The 18,963-nt window shown below is 47.4% G+C and overlaps 1 protein-coding gene across 1 annotated transcript in view; it reads left to right on the plus strand.

The window, feature by feature from the left end:
• The first annotated feature begins 9,443 nt into the window (after nucleotides 1-9,443).
• Nucleotides 9,444-18,963, plus strand: part of DOHH (deoxyhypusine hydroxylase) — an 81,231-nt gene continuing 71,711 nt past the window's right edge. Inside the window, exon 1 of the mRNA XM_069649450.1 lies at nucleotides 9,444-9,809. Coding sequence (XP_069505551.1) covers nucleotides 9,530-9,809 — 280 coding nt within the window. The 5' untranslated portion in view covers nucleotides 9,444-9,529. The remainder of the gene's footprint in view (nucleotides 9,810-18,963) is intronic.

Below are 18,963 nucleotides of genomic sequence, written 5' to 3' on the forward strand. Positions count from 1 at the left end.
CAACGAGGAGGGGGTGGCAGTCCGCGACATTCAACACGTCGGGAGGACTTCAGGTCCAGGACCCTGAACAAGGCCCAGCGCCTCTTGAAGGCAGCGGATGCCAAGGGGTGCTGGGTCCGCCTAACCAAGAACCAAATGAGGGTCCTGGAACGTATACACCCAGCGCTCCACGTCCAGGTCCTTGAGAGGCAGACCCGTCTGGAGTCGAGCGGTACTGATTGGACACTGTGCGTGTGGCAGGAGTGTGCAGGTTGCACATATGTCATTGTAGGGCCATGTATGGATGCGTATGTACAGGGACATGAACCATGTGATTCCTCTCATGTGTGAGACACATCGATGGTGTATGTGTTGGTAAGCATGCTGGCCAAATGCATGTGTGGGTGCACACATGTAAAAAATGTATGTGTATGTACTGTGGCATGGTTGTGGTGTCACACATGGATGCTGGTTCCTGCTGCATGTATCTGCACTATGTACATGTACATGTGCATGTGTGTGTATTTGACAAGTGTGCAACTGTGATGCAACATGGATGCATGTGACACTGACATGTAGGAGGCTGATTGACAGATGTGTCATGGATGGCGGTTATCACTGCTACAGGTGGTGGAGATGTACAGATGCATGTAAGTCTGGTGGCATGTGTGCATGTGTTGTGCACTCCCCGTGTTGCATGTGACACCAGGCTCACCTTCGGCTGCTCATGCTGTTTGTGTATGGATGGTGCTGCCTGGTGCACCATTCCTGTTGATTTGCTCATGTGTGTGAGTTGAAATGACGTGTGTTGGGGAGTGTGATGCCATGTCTGAAGTTTGACACTGCCACTCATGTACAAATGTCATGTGTGTATCAGTCCATTGTACAGTGCCCTGATGCCTGTGTTCTATCTCTCCCTGTCTGCAGCGTCAACTGATGAAGAGGGCGGAGAGGGTGCTGTGGAGCAAAGCGGCAGCGATGGCACCGCCAGCCGGAGACGCAAGGCCCAGCTCCCCTCCCATGTTGTCATCTCGTTGGGGAGTGAGGAGTCTGGTGCCGCGTCCCTGGCCACAGCTGCCGAGGGTAGGTCCAAGAGGCGGGGGTCGGAGCTGGACTCCACGGCAGCAGAAGGGGCAGCTGAGACCCCACAGGGTCCAACGGAGGAAGATGGCACGGAGTCATCCAGGTTGGTGGTGGGTTTGGTCGAGGAGGAGGCTGTGGAAGGGACACACACTGGTGCTAGTGGTGCAGTCCAGGGGCAGGGACAGGAGGCAGCACAGGCCGCCGCGGAGGTGCCCGTGTGTAATCCTGTCCCTGATCCTGCCTGTGACTGCATCATCCCGCACCAGCAGGGATGCCTACGTCCAGACCCGTTTTCAGGGGGGGATGAGCGCACAACAACTGGCCTGCCTCTCCCTGCGGACGTGGCAATCCGGGACCGGGTTTAGCCTGTCCTGTCTGGGTTGGCGTTGCGTCAACGGGGCATGCAAGCTGACCTGCAGTGTTTTCGTGAAGACACTGCATGTCATCTCGGATGCCTCTTTGACTGCGTTGACCTACTAGGACGGGTCACCAGTGCTGGATTCCTCCGTGTGCTGGACCTTCTTCCGACCCCCTCCTCACCTGAACCCCCTTTGCGCAAGTCGTCCGCCATGCCATCTTCCCACCCATGTATCACCTGGGTACCGTGTGGAGCTGCCTCTGACCCAGTGGCCAGGCTGGTGGAGGACACATTCCTGCCACAGTCAGGAGTCGGACGTCCAGCAGGGGTGGCCATCACAACAACTGCACCCCAGCCGGAGGAGGACGTGCAGGCAGCAAGAGGCAGGGCACAAGCACAGCAGCAGGCACAAGGTGGGAGCGATGATGGCTCGGACCATCAACATCAGAGGGGCAGGAGGACCCTGGATTGGGAGTGTCTTCTGTGTGGCAGCGGTTGGGCCAGGCCATAGATGTGGAGCGGCGGCGAGCGGAAGAGGCACGGCTCACAATGGTCAGGGCGGAGAACTCCATGGCAGGGCGCTGAGGCGGGCCGAGTGCCTCGAGGCAATTCGCAGGGAGTTGGAGTTGAACATGGCATCGTCCCTGCGAAACCTCGGGGCCATGGCAGAGGCCGGCCTCCAGGACATAGACCAGGAGTTGGATGATGCCCTGGCCCGGGAAATCAAAAAGTGAGCCATCAGACTAGCCCGCCCCCATTGTATATAGTTTCTAGTATTAGGTTTCATTTTTGTTTTGCTTTATTTTGGGGTGCTTGGACAATGCCCCACCCTTTTGTATATAGTTATTTGTTAGGTATTGTTTTCATAGGTTTCATTTCGTTTGTTGGACTCATGGACCCTGGATTGAATAGATGTACATAGTTGAACTGTGGATTTCTGAAAACAACTTTTTTTTAAAATCACCATGGATCAATGGATTTTCACATTTACGTTTCCTTTGGATTTGCTTTGGTGGACGGAGAGTTTGGACGAACTTTCTTTTGGATTACTTTGGATTGAGATTTCATTTTTTTAATTCATTTTTGGACAAGCATTTATTTTCTTGTTTTAAATATTTTTCATGTTTTCATTCCATTGCCTTAATTTTGTTGAAAATACATTTTGATTTATTACTTCCATGTGTGGTATTTGCTCATTGGTTTACTGCATGTCACAATGTGGGTTTACACAATCACTGGCCCCCAGTGTATGTGTGTGACGGACATGTGTTGATGTACATAGTTGACTTTTGGTTTGTGTCATGTAATAGGCCTTACAGTGTAGGGTGGATGGGAAACTTGATTGGGTCTCAAGACTGGGGTGGCGTGCAGTGGGATTTTGGTGGACATGAGGCCCATGAATGTGCATCTTTATGACATGTTGGGGGGGGGACATGAGTCAAGGCCTGCTGGCAGGTGCCCTTCACTGCTGGGTTGGGGGTGTGCAGGGGGACATGAGTCGGGCCTGCTGGCAGGTGCCCGTCACTGCTGGGTGGGAGGGTGCAGGGGGACATGAGTCGGGGCCTATCGCGTGTGCAACTTTCTGTGCACCCCAGAAAGACACGTACCCCGCTCGCCCAAGGCATATCGCGTGTGAAACTTCCCGCGCACCCCAGGAATACACGTACCCCGCTCGCCCAAGGCCTATCGCGTGTGAAACTTCCCGTGCACCCCTGAAATACACGTACCCCACTCGCCCAAGGCCTATCGCGTGTGCAACTTCCCACGCACCCCAGAAATACACGTACCCCGCTCGCCCAAGGCCTATCGCGTGTGAATCTTCACGCGCACCCTAGAAAGACATGTACCCTGCTCGCCCAAGGCCTATCGCGTGTGAAACTTCCCGCGCACCCCTGAAATACACGTACCCCGCTCGCCCAAGGCCTATCGCGTGTGAAACTTCCCACGCACCCCAGGAATACACGTACCCCACTCGCCCGAGGCCTATCGCGTGTGAAACTTCCTGCGCACCCCAGAAAGACACGTACCCCGCTCGCCCAAGGCCTATCGCGTGTGCAACTTCCCGCGCACCCCAGAAATACACATACACCGCTCGCCCAAGACCTATCGCGTGTGAAACTTCCCACGCACCCCAGAAAGACACTTACTCCGCTTGCCCAAGGCCTATCGCATGTGAAACTTCCCACGAACCCCCGAAATACACGTTTCCCGCTCGCCCAAGGCCTTTCACGTGTGAAACTTCCCGCGAACCCCCGAAATACACGTTCCCCGCTCGCGCGATTGCAGTGTAGCGGCCCTGTTAGCTGGTCCAGGGTTAGCGCTGCCCTTTGCGCTGCATGGGGGATTTCAATGGCTTTTCCTTGCGCAAGGGGCGTTCTTGGGGGCGTAACTGGCGCTGCAGGATGTTCTCTGCACCAGCGTTCAAAATTGCTTGGTAATTCCATTAATACGTGGTGCGCCAGAATGCTGTTTGGCGCACATGGCTGGCGCACGCTCCCTCTCTGCGCTGCTCGCGTGCGCTGAAATCTATGAATTACCCCGAAATTAGAGCAGGCATATTAACCCTTTGTGCAATCTAACTGGGAATGGGAAATTCGGACCCGTAGGATACAAGTATATCTCTGCAACAGAGACATTAACACCCCTGGCTATAGTACAGGGACTCAAACTTACTTTAATCTCTTATTTGATTAATTTTTAATTTGACTTTTTATTTTAGTAGGATTATTTGAGTACTGATTACATTTGAATTTTTAAGTTTTGGCTCCATGGGGTGGTGGTTTAGTTCCCCTCTGCAAATGAGCCAAAATGAATGCCCTAAATGATGACTAGGAGTTAAGGTGTCAGGTTCAGTCTTTACCTCTTTGCTTCTGGACTCCTTTGCTGGGAAGAGGTAAGGCCTGACCTTGCAGGTAGCCACCATGCAACCCGATTACAGGATAACAGGTAAGCACTACGGCTACCCCGAGAGCCAGGTCCCAGGGGGAAGAAAACCTTGAGTGGGAAAAAAAACAAGGTGCTGAGAAGACGTTCCAGGTAAGTTTTTTATGCCGGGAATTTGTCTTTACAGGAACCAGGAACAAGTAGAAAACACAATGTTGCAAGGCAAACTAGCGTTCCGCAATACAAAACACTCGCAATGCGAGAAGCCTTCTGAATTACCTCTTTTTATTTCCGGGTATCAGATGTTGCCGAGCACGTGAACGCGATGATATCACCGCATGGCAAGAGAGTCTGGGCGCCATCTTGTATCGGGACGCAATTTGAAAGCATTTCCAAAATGAAACCTGATCAGATAAGCGCCAAGTAGGCGAAAGCATGACATAAGGGTTAGCAGAGGCAGATATAGAATCTGGCTTTTGTTTGGCTGGACTGTCTTTTGTCTTTGTTATCTGCAGTTAAAAGGTTTTGCATTTTGCATTATTCATATTACCAAATGTTTTTTAGTATCAGACAGCAGGCGACCATTGCCAAACACAGTTGGCCATTGCTGACTTTCGCCAGCGTCCAAACCAACCACGGTTGCCTATCCCCAAGTCAATCATTGCCAACCATGGCCCATCATCCCCAATCATAGCTAACCATTGCCAAGCATCTCCAATCATGGTCAAGTCTTGCCGATCATGGACAGCGATTGTGGACCATGGCCGACTATAGCCATCTGTTGAGCCAGTAAGGTTATTCTGTGGGTTGAGTTCCCACCACACAGATCTGAAGATCATCTCTAGACTGCACCTTTTATACTTTCAGGGTCTATCCAAGACCTTGAAATTATATGAGGTTAATGGTCAAGGTGTATTATTGAAGTGGCAAGAGTACATTTAGTTTATCGAGGGTGTTTTGTCAATGATTGTGTGAGAGAGACAGGTAGAGAGAGATAAAGACAAACACTTACCATTCCAGCACCCAATATAGCATCGTGAAAATAATCATGGAAGGGATAAACACATGTTATAAATATAATCCCCACCTGTGGAACAAAAACAATCACTAGGGCACCCTTGAACGGCTTTAATATGCATGCCAATTAATCTGTTTTTACATACTGCCTGCAACAGCTGTATGCATCTCCTTCTTAACAAATGTATGATATACACAGCCTTTAAGATAGCTAGACTGGTAATATTGCTGTGGAGAGGATTAATACACTTGCTACCGTGATCTCCATGTCAGAAGGAGTAGGGACAATTTTTATTTTATTTATTTCAAATATTTTCGTGGTTAAACATATTCTAATGAGCCCACACAGCGTTGACAACATTGGCAGCTTCCACGGCCGCAAGGTTGATGAAATAGGAATAGCTCCACTTTCTAAGAGTATCATCTGGTATGGCAGACCTTGCTAAACCAGGGGATTACACCAAGAACTGCACTAGAAGCAGCGAATATGCTTTAACAAGCTTGTGGCAGTGGGTTTTGAAAGGGAAGGCTGTATTAATCCTACTCACTGACAAATAATCCGGCAGGGCTTCTGTATTGATCTTCACAAAAGAGGAATACATCAGTACAGTACTCCACTCATGCACATCTTCTGAACTAAGGACGTGAGACCAAAGGACATGCAGGAGAGAATAGGTGGCACTTTGCAGCAGCACAACATCTCACTTACCTCCTGACTCAGGGTCTGAGCCCAGGCCATTGTAAAAGAGAGACAACATAATGCGTGCCTGCTGCACCCATGCACCAAAGCAGTATCCCACTTGTGTTCGGAATTGAAGGCTTCTTACCTGCAGATGATGTAAGGGGTGAGAAGCACAACGTGTATGCCTACTGTGTTGATGTTTCTGCACAGCATACTGTGTTGCCCGCATCACTCTGACCCAAGCCACAAGGGCACGCCGCTCGTGGTCGAGGAGGCGTGTGAGGGTGTCACAGGGCTCTGCACAGAAAAGCACAGAGCTGCAGGCAGAGAGGTTGCTCCCATGGGACTCTCCTGCTTGTGGAGCGAACTACACTATGCACACCAGCCGGGTGTGATAGCAGCATAGGTACTTTATGAAGAATAATGGTTAATACCGTTAATAATGGTTTTGGTGCTGCAGTGAAACTCTGCGGGCGGGACAGCACCTGCCCACAGAGTCGTACTGTGCCGGTCCGGTAACAACAGTGCCGGTAGGCTTACCGGCACCGCTGTTACCAGGCCGGCACAGTCGTAAGTCAACTTTATGTGTAGAAATGCTCATTTCTACACATTTCTCTCAGGCATATTACCTCCATGTTCCTCTTACTTGTCCCAGTACCTACTTTTAAGGTATCAGCCTCTTTGACAGAAACCCTTTAGGTGTCGGCATATGAGGAGGTCCACACAGCTTGTAGATGTTGTTTGACACCCAGCTTGCAGACTTAATTACTGCTGTAAACAAGCTACTGGTGTAATATAAATGCTGAAGCCAGGTCTGCATTCAGCCACTTGATTTATAAGCACTCGTGTTTATTTCATTGAAGTCATGTTAAGCACAAGCATTGGCAAAGCCAACAGTTTTGGCTTGTGTATAATATTAGGAACTTGCCAGGTACTGCTTAGATGCCCAGGAACTGACACCATTTTGCACCTGCAACTACCAATGGGCAGTTAATACCAATATGACTGTGCCTGACAAGTGCCTTTGCCATGCCTACAAAAAACTGTTTGCATTGCTAATGCTTGTTGTATCAGTGTGCTCCGTCTTGTCGATGTTCCTGTCTGTCACAGACACACCTTGTACCCACCGACTTTCCTTATGTATTGCTGTTTGTGGTTGTTTTTATTAGTGCCTCTTTGATGGAAAATTGTATTCGAAAGGTTACATTTCTTGATTTATGTAAGGAATCTGTGGCGATATATGATGAGGATGTATCACTTTGTTGAAATTACTGTTCACGCTCTTTCTTGAATATAACATTTTGACAAAAAAAGTGTAGAACCTAATGGAGGAAGTCTTATGTGGTGTGTTAAAGCCCTTCAATCAGGAGGATGGGTGAAATGTACAAGGGTGGTTCATGAACTCATAGATGTGGCACCAGGGACTGTAAAGCTTCACATCTTGATCGGCTGGAAAACACCTGGACACAGTGGCGTACCGAGCGAGGGCTGGGAGGGGCACGCTGCCACCCCACAGGCTCTTTTGAGAGCCTGACCCGGACTTTCGTCAGTGGGCCGCCTCTCTTGTTCGGCACCTCAATGAGGGTGCCCAACGGGAAAGGTGTCCCCCTGGCAGGACTGATGGGAGGGAGGGTGGACTATTAGCAGGGACTTTTGTCCCTTTAGAAAAGTGCATGGTAGGGGGTGATCAGGTGTGAGATGGTTGCATAATGCTGCAGGCTTTATGAAATAATGAGTATGGCTTTACCCGAGGGGGATTTGTTAGGCTCACATTAATCTGCATGATGCTATTGTGACTTTGCATGCAGGATGGGGACAATAAAACTAAATCCATCCTCTTATTGCTCAACATATTTTTATAATGATGTGTAGTTAAAGTTAATAATGAAAGGGTAGTTTCTTATGTAATGTGCTTTGCTTCCAAGGCATTGCTATAAATAAAGTATTATTTAAGCACATGAAATGCAAAGGGAAACATTAATAAATATCTATATAAACTAAAACTGTGAAGATGTGCTCAGTTGTTTAAATTGTCCACATCCCGGTTTCACTATTTAACCAAAGTGTGTGATCCTGGGCAGATCATGTAATCAGACTGTGGGCCTCATTACACGGTAGGCGGTAAGGGTTTACCGGTACCGGTAAGGGCATCGGTACCGGTAAACCCTTACTGCCTTACTATGAGGTCCCTTTGCGGGACCCAACCTTAACGGCTGGTGTAGACCAGCCGTTAAAGTTGGGACCCGCAAAGGCTTGGTGCTAATTACGGTACGTAATTAGGCCCTTCCCCATTCCCATTGAGCCTTATGGGGCAGAATTGGGAATGGGGAAGGGCCATGGAGAAAGGGGGAATTACCGCCCCGCCAACCTTGAAATAGGGTGGTAATTCCCCTTTCCTCCATGGTGGTACCGGTATGGTACCAGCGGCAACCATGGTGCTAATAGCACCATGGTTTACCGCCTACCGTGTAATGAGGCCCTGTGTCTTATCTGCAGCTCTGTTAGTGATTCACTTCAAAGCTTTAACATATCATGCTGTTATTTAAAAATAAAAGCCAGATTTACTCCATATAGAACAGTGCAATTTAGGTATTTTGCACCACAAAATTATTTGCCACTTGGCTTATGACAACTTATTGTAAAGTCAGTTGCATGGTGCCTCCAAGTATCAAAGACTGATGATGCTCCTTGCGATGTGCTTTCTGTGAAGTAATATCTGTTGGTGCAATCCATAGGCAAATTAGGAGATGTGCATGTATTTTGCCCCAGAGCGCCTGGACAGACCTCTAATAGATGAGTTCCCTGCATCTGTAATGATTCTGCAGTTTTTTTTTGTTGTGTTAAAATGCGAGATGCAACTAGTAATGTTACCAAAAAAATAGATTGGGGCAGGGGTGGCAGGTTTGAGAGTGCGAATGAGACAACCTGGAATTGCCCCCCACCACATCTTGCAACGTTGGATACTCCACTGACAGGACAATATAGGGATGCTTTTCATAAAATGTAACTTGTTATTACCACAAAGCGCAGCTCGACATTTCATGAACTGTAACAGTCATTAATGGCTTCAGTCGAAGCCTCGTATTTTAATGACAAGTTAAAGTTTATGTAATGCCGAGCTTTGTTCCGTTGTAGGTATAGATAAATCACTGTTTATTAGAGAAAGCTTTAAATCAGCGGCTTCCTCAGACAGCCTAAGACCAGGGGATACCGGATCGGTAAGGGATACCAAATATTACAGAACACCGACCCTGTCCGGCTTGTACCATTTTGAACGAGGGGGGTAGCTGTGTGATAACCTTTACAATAAAGATGGTTTCCAACAAGTATCATTGTAAATTCTTCGTCGATGAAATACATAAGAATACGTTTCTCTATTTTTATGTTAACTCTTTCTTTACGCACTATAGCTCAGTTTTCGTGGGTAACGTTTTTGGTTTGCCCCAGTTGAGCTGTCATACCGCTCTTAAGATGGCGGCCCCCGTTGCTTAGGGTAAGCGTTAACATCGTAAATCGGTCCAGTAGACATGAAGATGGTACCTGCGGAGGAGATTCGGCGACTCGGACGAGAGCTGGCTGACCAAAGCCTGCTCCTAAGTATACGTTTCCGGGCACTCTTCACCCTGCGTGCCATAGGTGGAGCTGAAGCCATCTCGGGCATTTGCGGAGCGTTTGATGACCCGTCCGCGCTGCTCAAGCATGAAGCAGCCTACTGTCTAGGGCAGATGATGGACCGCCAGGCAGAGCCCGCCTTGAAGGCCGTACTGAAGGACCGGGGACAGGAGCCAATGGTTCGGCATGAGGCGGGTAAGACACCCTAAAACGATGCGTCCTCCATGATTGAAGTAGCGTCCACGCCATGACTTGACATGCGCCCTTAACGTATTCGACACCTACAACCATTCAGCGCTCTTTGCTCAACAGTGCTTTGCATGCTGGGGTTTGTAGTCCCTTATCTGTAATGTGGAAGCGAATCTAGAGTTCCCACAACGGAAAGTGTTGACCGAAATGCAGCGGCCTCTGTAAAGTATTTTCTTCGACTTGTGAGAAGGGGGCCGGATGGTAATGCTTAGCTCTTATTTCTTTTTTCTATACCTATATACCGTATAGGTGTGTATATATACCTATATACCGTATAGGTGTGTATATACCGTATAGGTGTGCATATACCTATATACCGTATAGAGGTGTATATATACCTATATACCTACATTCTTGATCACCTATATACCGTATATATAGGTATATATCACCTATATACCTATATATCGCTGATTGGACCAGCATACCATTGCCATAGGCTTGAGGATGGTGGAAACCAGGGACATTCAAGGGTGACCTCCCGCTCATGTGCCCCAGGTTCTAATCCGTACTCCTTTTCTCTAGGTTGTGCTGATCGAATTATCCGCAAGCAATGGGCATCTTCGTGCCTAAAATGACACTCCCGCTCCCCCACAGATTTTTTATTTGAAGACCTGGACTCACAAGTCCTTTTGTTTAAGGTCCCTCAGTGCCAAAACACTCCCTTTTGAGCTTTGTGTGACAAGATCTCAACTCTGTTCCCTCAGGCTCTGTTTTGGTGGCTGGAAGGAATTTACACCTTCTCCACCAGCGTTGTTCAGAGAATGGTTTGCTAGCAAAGTATAAGTGAATAATTCAGCGTTAAGTTGGGGTCCTGGCCAAGCATAACACTGACACCAGTGTAGGAACAGGAAACATCTTTACTAAGTTCCAGCTCCCGATACAAGGTACAGGAATACATTTAGTTCACATCAGACAAATTACATGGACAGACATCCACCGGCATCCTCTCTGTCAACCCATCTTCTCAACTGACATTCACAGAACCATCAAGAGCATAACATTCTCAGCATTCCATGTATACAGTGCATGGAAAGAAGAGTCTCAACAAACATATTTTTGTTCTTTTTTTCTCAGGCCCCCTTTAACACCAGGTTAAACAAGGTTAAGTTTTGGTACACATACACTAGGCCAGTGGTCAAGCATCCCAATCGTTTGATTCACTGATTGTGCTGTATGTAGGGGCATTCCCGTGTGTTTTCGGCGGGTTGTAGTGTTGTTTTTTATTTTTTGTCAATCTGGATAAATATGGTGGCACTTGCGTGTACATCACCACCAAAGAAAGTGGATACCAGTGGGGTGCTGCTTTCAGATGTGCACCCTACCTGGCCCCACAGTGATCTGCATCACATCACCAATAGCGTTCACATAGCTGGTCCTAAGTACGTTATCATCTTAAAGGATCTCACTTTCCCCAGACTGCAAAGCTAAGACCCTCATTGGTATACTCTCATTCAGCTGCAGTGGGCAGTGTACAGAGCCCACGCAAAACAAACCTCTGGCATGGCTTCAGGCCTGACTAATCTCCCTCTCCACGCCCTAATCTGCCAAGGGATTTCTGGGCCCCGTCAGAGTTAAAAATAATATTACACAGTGGAGTTGGTGGCTAACTCGCCACTCCCTGAGATAGTCAGCAACAAATAAAAAAGTTGACTGACTCTGGTTCACCATCCCTCCTTGAGCTGTTTGCTAACCCTGGGTACACTGGGAAACATGCCTGTGGGTGTGAGTTCGAAATTGAGGGGGAGCTAGGAGCTATTTAACTCCTGCTTCTAGCATAGTAGAGCCTTGTTAGTTTGAAACTAATCGCTACCAGGAGCTTCTTTTGGCTCCCAGGGCCAACTGATGCCTTGAAAACATAGTGTCACATTAACTTTGAGTATTTGAGAACGTCAATAAAGACGAATTGGAACACATCTAATACACAATAAATAGTTAATATAAAATGGACAAAAAGTTAAAGGCACATCTTTGCTAGCTTCTAGTCGACCGACACTAGAGGATGGCTTGCTGTACTTTTGATTCACTGTATAGACTCATGCCAGTCTTACTCTATTACTAAGGGATTTCTCTGTACAATATGGACTAGATCTCATTTGGCTGCCTAAACTGTGTCTGAATGCCTAGTTGCATCAGTTTGATTACTCATTCAATGCAATGCTTCTTAAAAGAAGTTATAAAGGAAGTGCACTGTCCACCACCTGGTGTGCCCACCCCTCCTCCTGATAGTCTGGCTATTGCTTTGTCAATGTCCAGTCTTCAAAGAGGTTGACAAGCTCTGATGGCTGTTACATTACAATAGAACCAGTAAAAGATCTTCCATGCACTGAAGTTGTTTTGCTATGTCTCTGTGTACACACACATCTGCACACACTAGACATGACCCTGGCTTCCCCCAAGCACCCTTAACTGAATCGCAGCCCATCATATATGAAATATCACAGTATTCATGAGTCGCTGCACCTGGCATGTACGGTAAGAGGTAAAGTGCACTCACAGTAGGCTGATATACAATCACCACCATTGCATCGAACAGATTGGGATGCACTGCAGGAGGAATTTTCAAGGGAGGATGTGTACCACGGCCATATCTCACCCAAGTAGGCCAGATGGGGGTCCCCTGTGCATTACTGCAGGTCTTCCCGCACTCCCAAGCACTTTAGAGTTAGGCAAGGCTTCTTTTGACTTCTTTTAGGCACTATAATGGGGGGAGGAGTGGCACTGGGGAGGTTTTTTCATGCAAATATAATTACATACACAGACATGGGGAGATATTGAAGAAGAAGGCAGTTATTGTTTAAATATAAGGCGCAATTAACTATTAGCTGAATACATTTGTAATGACAGATCCTAGGCAAATGTAAATCTTGGAGTGCTATAGAGGAGTCGAGCTCCGTCCCCCAGAAGGAATGTGGCCTGCGCTAAAAATGGATCTCGGTGTTGCGTCATTAAGGCTAGCACTCCTGTCGACTGTCCGTCAAGAGCCCATGCAGGCTGAATGCTGATTTGCATGCTCTTTGGGACAAACTGCAGAATCACGAAAATAAGGTTTCAAGGAAAGATCACAGGACCAGCTAAAAACATGAGTGCAATGAGTGAAATATGGAGAGAATGACAGGAAAATGGTTTTATATTTGAAATGTTCGTAGGTAGCAAAACGAAGAAAAGCATGAGCTGCAGTGTATTCTTGCATTAGCTAGAAAAATGTAGTGTAGCATAACGGAAACCGCTGACAATAAAGAAAGGAAGACTTTGGGGCATCCCTTGTATGGAAGCAGGACGGTTTGGGTTGGAGCCATGGCCTGTATCCAGTGATGCAGCTATAGCAAGATAGGCTTATATAACCTCCTGCATGGCATCACTGTGGCCGGAGAAAGGAACGGATGAGGGACAGACGAAGACCGTTCAGGGAGAAGAGTTCTTTGCTACCATCCTCCTTTTCTGCAAGATTAAACTGGTTATCCTTACAAGATAGACTCTTGGCCTTATTTCCCTAGAAGGGTGTATTTATTCTGGTGTGAGCGTAATTAGGGACAACCTTACAATTGGGGACACCCTTACAAATGGTGACATTCCCAACGTGATCTCAGTCTTTCCCCCGTACTTTGTGAAGATCCAGGCCTAGTCACCAGGAAGGAGTCACGCCCATCTATAGCCACCAGTCCCCTAAATCAAAAAACATGTGTTCCTGAAACGGTTTTAGTAGGAGCCACTTTAATAGAAATCCTCTCTGCTCACTAAAGTGGGGTATGGCTCTCGAAAGAAAGACAGGCCAGTATTGGGACTTCGTTACTGAGGAAAACTCGAGTGAACACGCACATGTGACTATAATCTTGTAAGAGATAACGCAAGGGGACGTGTATGTATGAAAAAAAGGTCCATCTTTTTAGCAGCAAAATAAAGGGGGGGGGGGGTGGAATTCCAAAAAAGAGATTCTATATCTCTGGCGATTATTCAAGGGTATGGAAGATCAGGAAGATGAAAAAGCTATCCAATGTAAGGGGGTATACCCTGTAATGCCTAAACTTGCAGTAGGGTATACAAATCCAGTCTATAAGCCTCCAGTGGTAGAGAGAGTGTCGTCAACAGAATTTGCCAACTGGGGTGGGGGGCGGTACTCGAGCTTTTGCACCTCCACCTCCATATAACCCATCCACAAGTGCTGACCTACCTTCAGCATCAGTGTACTCAGGTGGGTGGGGGGGGTTCACAAGCCAGTTAAGAGCATTGCGCAAAGGTTAGTTAGGTTACAAGAAGCTGAAGAAGTGCCACCAGAAATAAGGGTACTGGTGCAGAAAATAGGGGAGTGGAAGTCAGGAGATTTTTTGGTTAGACTCAACCCTCAGGCAATAAGAAATGTTTATGTCGAAAAAGATGATGGGGCAGGGTATGGACGGTCCTGGGACAAGAAGTAGAACAAGCAAGGGGAACATAAATGGGAAGATCAAAGGGCAGAAAGAATGAAGAGGCAGTGCAAGAAGGAGATAAAGGACAGGAGGCCTCGAGAAACCCATCCCCGCCACAAGAGGCAGTGAGAAGGAATAGACCAAGAAATAGACCAGATTTAATGGTGGTAGTACAAGATCAGAAGAATACTAAAAAAAGGGGTAGAAAACAAAATGGACATATAGATGCCTCTTGTACATAAAGGAGTAGGGATAAGTGATAACGCAGTATGTGCCATGGCCTCAAATCGACAAAAATAATTTGATTTAAAGCTCTGCCCGCCCCACCCCCCACAGCCCCCTGCCCTCCACCTTACAGCCAGAGCCAGTAAATGGATCTATGAATTTGAAAAGCAAACAGCAGGGGTAGCTTTAGCACTAGGAGACCTTAAGAGTTTACTGGTCGCCATAGTTGGGGACCAGGCTGGGGACATGTGGACAAGGGCTGGGTGCCCTGGGGTAAGTCTTGCAGATCATGAACATGATTGAGCAGCCTTTAATGAAGTTGGGACAAGGGTATGCAATGCCCTACGAAAGATGCACCCAGATACCCCTGATTTACATTCTTTAATTCAGTGCACGATGGGTGATGAGGACCCAGGTTAGGTTTATTCTTAAATTACAGGAAATCTGGAGAGTTGAGACAGGAGGGCAATGGGACCACTCTTTACCATTTTATCGTAAAGAGGGGACTACCAAAAGAGGTCCCGAAGGCACTAGATAAAATTGTGTGAGTTGAAGCCAAAGTGTGGACAGAGATGCATTTTATTTATTTATTTGCATTTGTATAGCGCACTTACAGCCTGGAGGCATCGAGGCGCTGTTACATGAAGTTGTAAGTAGACTTATTCAGTGGTTACAAATGACAGTGGTCAACCGGTATTATTACTTGATTACAGAAACATAGGTCACAGGCTTGATTATAGAAACCTAGGAGAGAAGACAACAGTGACGCTGAGTTACATGGAAGGCATATGTTTAGGAAGAGTAGTATTCCTGTATGCAGGCATTCTGAGAAGCTGCTATCACCAGCCACAGTGCAGGCAGATGTAGGGAGTGCACATAGCACCATTAGACACAAAGCGTAGTTTTAATAGCTTAGCGGAATGCTAAGTGGGAGTCAATCATGCGTAGGTGATTGGGAAGAGCATTCCACTGTGATGCGGTCATAGTGGGTAAGCTCAAACCCCCAGCACGGACTCTTCGTGTCTTAGGCATGGCGATCAGGTTGGTGTAGTCTTTTCTTAGGGGGCTGGAGGAGGTATGCTTGGAGATTCTTTGGGCCAGTTATGGGGGTGCCAAATCGTGGAAACATTTGTGCGTTAGGGATAGGTTTTTAAAGAGCATTCTCTCTTTGACAGGGAGCCAGTGAGCCTGCCTTCTCACTTCAGAAATGTGGTCTTTTCTCGAGGTTCCTGTTGCCGCCCTGAGAGCGTTATTATGAACAAGTTGAAGGTTAGTCAAGTTTTTACTGGCGATCCCTACAAGGAGGGCATTGCAGTAGTCAAGTCTTGATCCGATTATTGTCCTAGTAATGGTGAGGCAGTTTTGTCGAGATAAGAAGGGCCTAGCTGCATTAAGAACTTTGGAGTAGTAGGCCGATAAGGAGGCAATGGCGTTGACCTGTCTGTCCATAGTGAGGTTCGAGTCGAGGTAGATGCCGAGGGTCTTGACATTATTAGATACTGTGATGGGTATATTGTCAGTGGTTAAGGACATGTATAATTTGTCAAGATTGCTCAGGGTGGTGGGTGATCCGATTAACAGAAGTTCGGTTTTGTAGCTGTTGAGGCATAACCAGTTATCTGCCATCCAGGACTGGATTGTGGAGTAAATAGTGGTGAGGGTGTTCATGTCAGCATGTTAGTCACCTGTGAGTGGGATAAGCACCTGTGTCTTCTGCGTAATTCGTATATGAAATACACAGGGAGTCAAGAATGCTGAACAGGGGCCTAGTGAACAAGTTGTATAGCTCACCGTTGTAAGAGAATCAAGTAGCGGGACAGGAAGACAGCCCAGAAGCGGCAAATGGAGGAGGCAAAACGAGTGGAAAAGAAACTAAATAAGGTTGTTGTCCAAGCACCAGTGCCGGCACCGGCTCAGGGGGAAAGGTCAGGAGAAACTCAACAAATTGTGAATGCCACGCTTGTGGCACTATGGGGCGAAGGAGGACGGGGACAATGGGGTGGGGGACAGTACCCCAACCCACAGTGTCGGTATGAAGGAGCACCAAGTACCAGGATTTCGAGGAGCAAGAGCAGGAGGCTTTGGTGGGGATAGGCCCCTGGGGTGGAGGAATGGGAACATCACAGAGCTGGTATTGTGGGAGATGGGGGCATTTCGCAAGAGAATGCAGTAACAGGCCTGGGATGGGATTTCATTATGGGCCATCACCGCCAGGGCAGGTATTCCAAGGGCCTCGAGGAATGGGACAAAGGCAATTTGGGTGAGGGGGTAAAAATCAGTTCCCTTATGGGGCTGACCTGCAAGGGCAATGTGGGCAACAACCGCAGCAGGGTGAGGGAACACAGTTTAACAGGGGGAACAGGCGCCCACAATGGCGGGGGCGGCCCTTTTTTATTCCCCAGGACAAATACATATTCTGATTCGGACAGCCCACAGAGAGCACTTGTGTGTCCAATCCTATTGACAACCGCACTCCCTAAAGATGAGCCCTTGGTGGAGGCGGAAATGGGAAAGGAGCAATTTATATTTATGGTAGATTCAGGTACAACTAAATAATTTATTATGGAGGGGACTTTCCATTATTAGGTAAAACTCTTGACACGCAGGGATTCTCTGGTGCTATTTCTAAGGTTCCATACACTAAGGAGCTGGATATAAAAGTGGAAGGGAAGGTAGTAAGAGCCCGCTTGTTATATTCAGAGAGTTCCCCTGTTAACTTGTTGGGTAGGGATCTGCTCAGTAAACTAAATGTAACTATATCATTCGCAGATCAAGGTCTAGTGTGTAGCTTGAGCAATGGTAATAATCAATGCAATGGCAAGGAGTCAGTAGTCCGTGGGGTTCCTGTGCTCCCGGATATATTTGTCTATGGTATCAAGGTACTTGCAAAAGCAGTGCCTCAAATTGCCACAAAATGTTGGCGATTGCCCACAGGTTTTATTTTCCGACCCATGGTGCCACCCGAGATGGTGGCAGGGACAATATTGTCATTTAGATTTGCAAGAACTAGTAGTGTCAGACAAAGGAGTAGTCCTGATTGGAACAGACCAAGACGGGTGCGAGTGGCGCACAGTACTATGTGTAGACCAGACAGTACAATTGAAGGAAATTACTTATTGAGGACACTGAGCAAAATGGGGAGATCACTTTTGAAATCTGCACTCCCTGTGATATCATGGTGCAGTATAGGAAGGTACAGTGCCCCCTGATGGCAGTGGTGACCCTGTCTTTATTTTTTTAGGAGGACATGCGATATGTGCCAGCACAATTATGGACTGTTAATCCACATGATGTTGGGTTACTGAGAGATGTGACCCCAGTACAGATTACATTGAGGTTAGGAGCAGTACTCCCGAGGGTGTGGCAGTACCCGTTGGGAAGTAGAGGCAGCGATAAAAGGCTCTATTAGAGCAAGGGATCATTGTGCCATCCACATCCCCATGTAATACGGCCATATACCCAGTCAAGAAAGCAAGAGGGGGTGGTTGGAAGATTATCCAGGATCTACGTTCTCTTAATGATGTGATGCAGAAGGAGTTTCCGGTAGGTACAAATCCGGCAGCAATTCTATGTAGCATCCCAAGACGGTGTCCTACTTCACAGTGGTGGATCTAAAGAATGCGTTCTTCTCAATCCCCCTTCACCCTGATTCATGGTATCTCACTGCATTACGCATGGTCAACGACGCTTTGAGCACACAACATTGCCTCAAGGGTAAGTCCAAGTATTTTCAATAGAGTACTGCATGCCGACTTGGTAAATATTCAGGTGCCTATAGCACAATCATCCAGTATGTGGATGATATGGTATGTAGTGAAAATGATCAGTGCAGGAAGGTTTATATTGCATTATTGCGATTGCTGGCTTACAAAGCAGATAAAAAGAAGATACAATACTGCCAACAGGAGATACTATACTTGGGGCAACTTATTTCTACAAATGGAGAACAAAATATTACCAGATAGCGCGGCAGCAGTATGTGGGACACCCCTAGGCCCAGTACTGTCAAGGAAAAGAAGCAGTTATTGGGCTTATGTAATTATTGTAGGGCATGGATCCTAGACTACGCAGCCTACAGAAGGCCGCTGTTACAAAGTCTCAGAGAAGGGCAGAAGACCAAAAATGGTAAATTGGAATGGATTAAAGAAATGAATAGACACTTTGAGGACTTAAAAGAAGCTATTTGTACGGCCCCTGTTTTATCAACTATGGATTATGCACATGAGTTTTATTTATCCGAGCTCCCCTTCCTCTGTGCTTGCCCAGGTGAGTGCTGCCCTGCTGTTAGACTCCGTTGCACCCACATTTTTTGAAAAATATCCCCTGCTCTGTCCGCCCGCCCGCACCCCTTCGTTCCCCGCTTCCTGATCTTCGTTCATCCCGCCTCCCCAGCCCGGCCCGTGACATGATTTGTCCTTCTGGAGGAACATTACTGACCATTGCAGGGCAGCCCACCGGCAGCTAAGTGC

Source organism: Ambystoma mexicanum, chromosome 1p, assembly GCF_040938575.1.
Source record: "Ambystoma mexicanum isolate Mex_15411 chromosome 1p, UKY_AmexF1_1, whole genome shotgun sequence".
NCBI classification, from domain to species: domain Eukaryota; kingdom Metazoa; phylum Chordata; class Amphibia; order Caudata; family Ambystomatidae; genus Ambystoma; species Ambystoma mexicanum.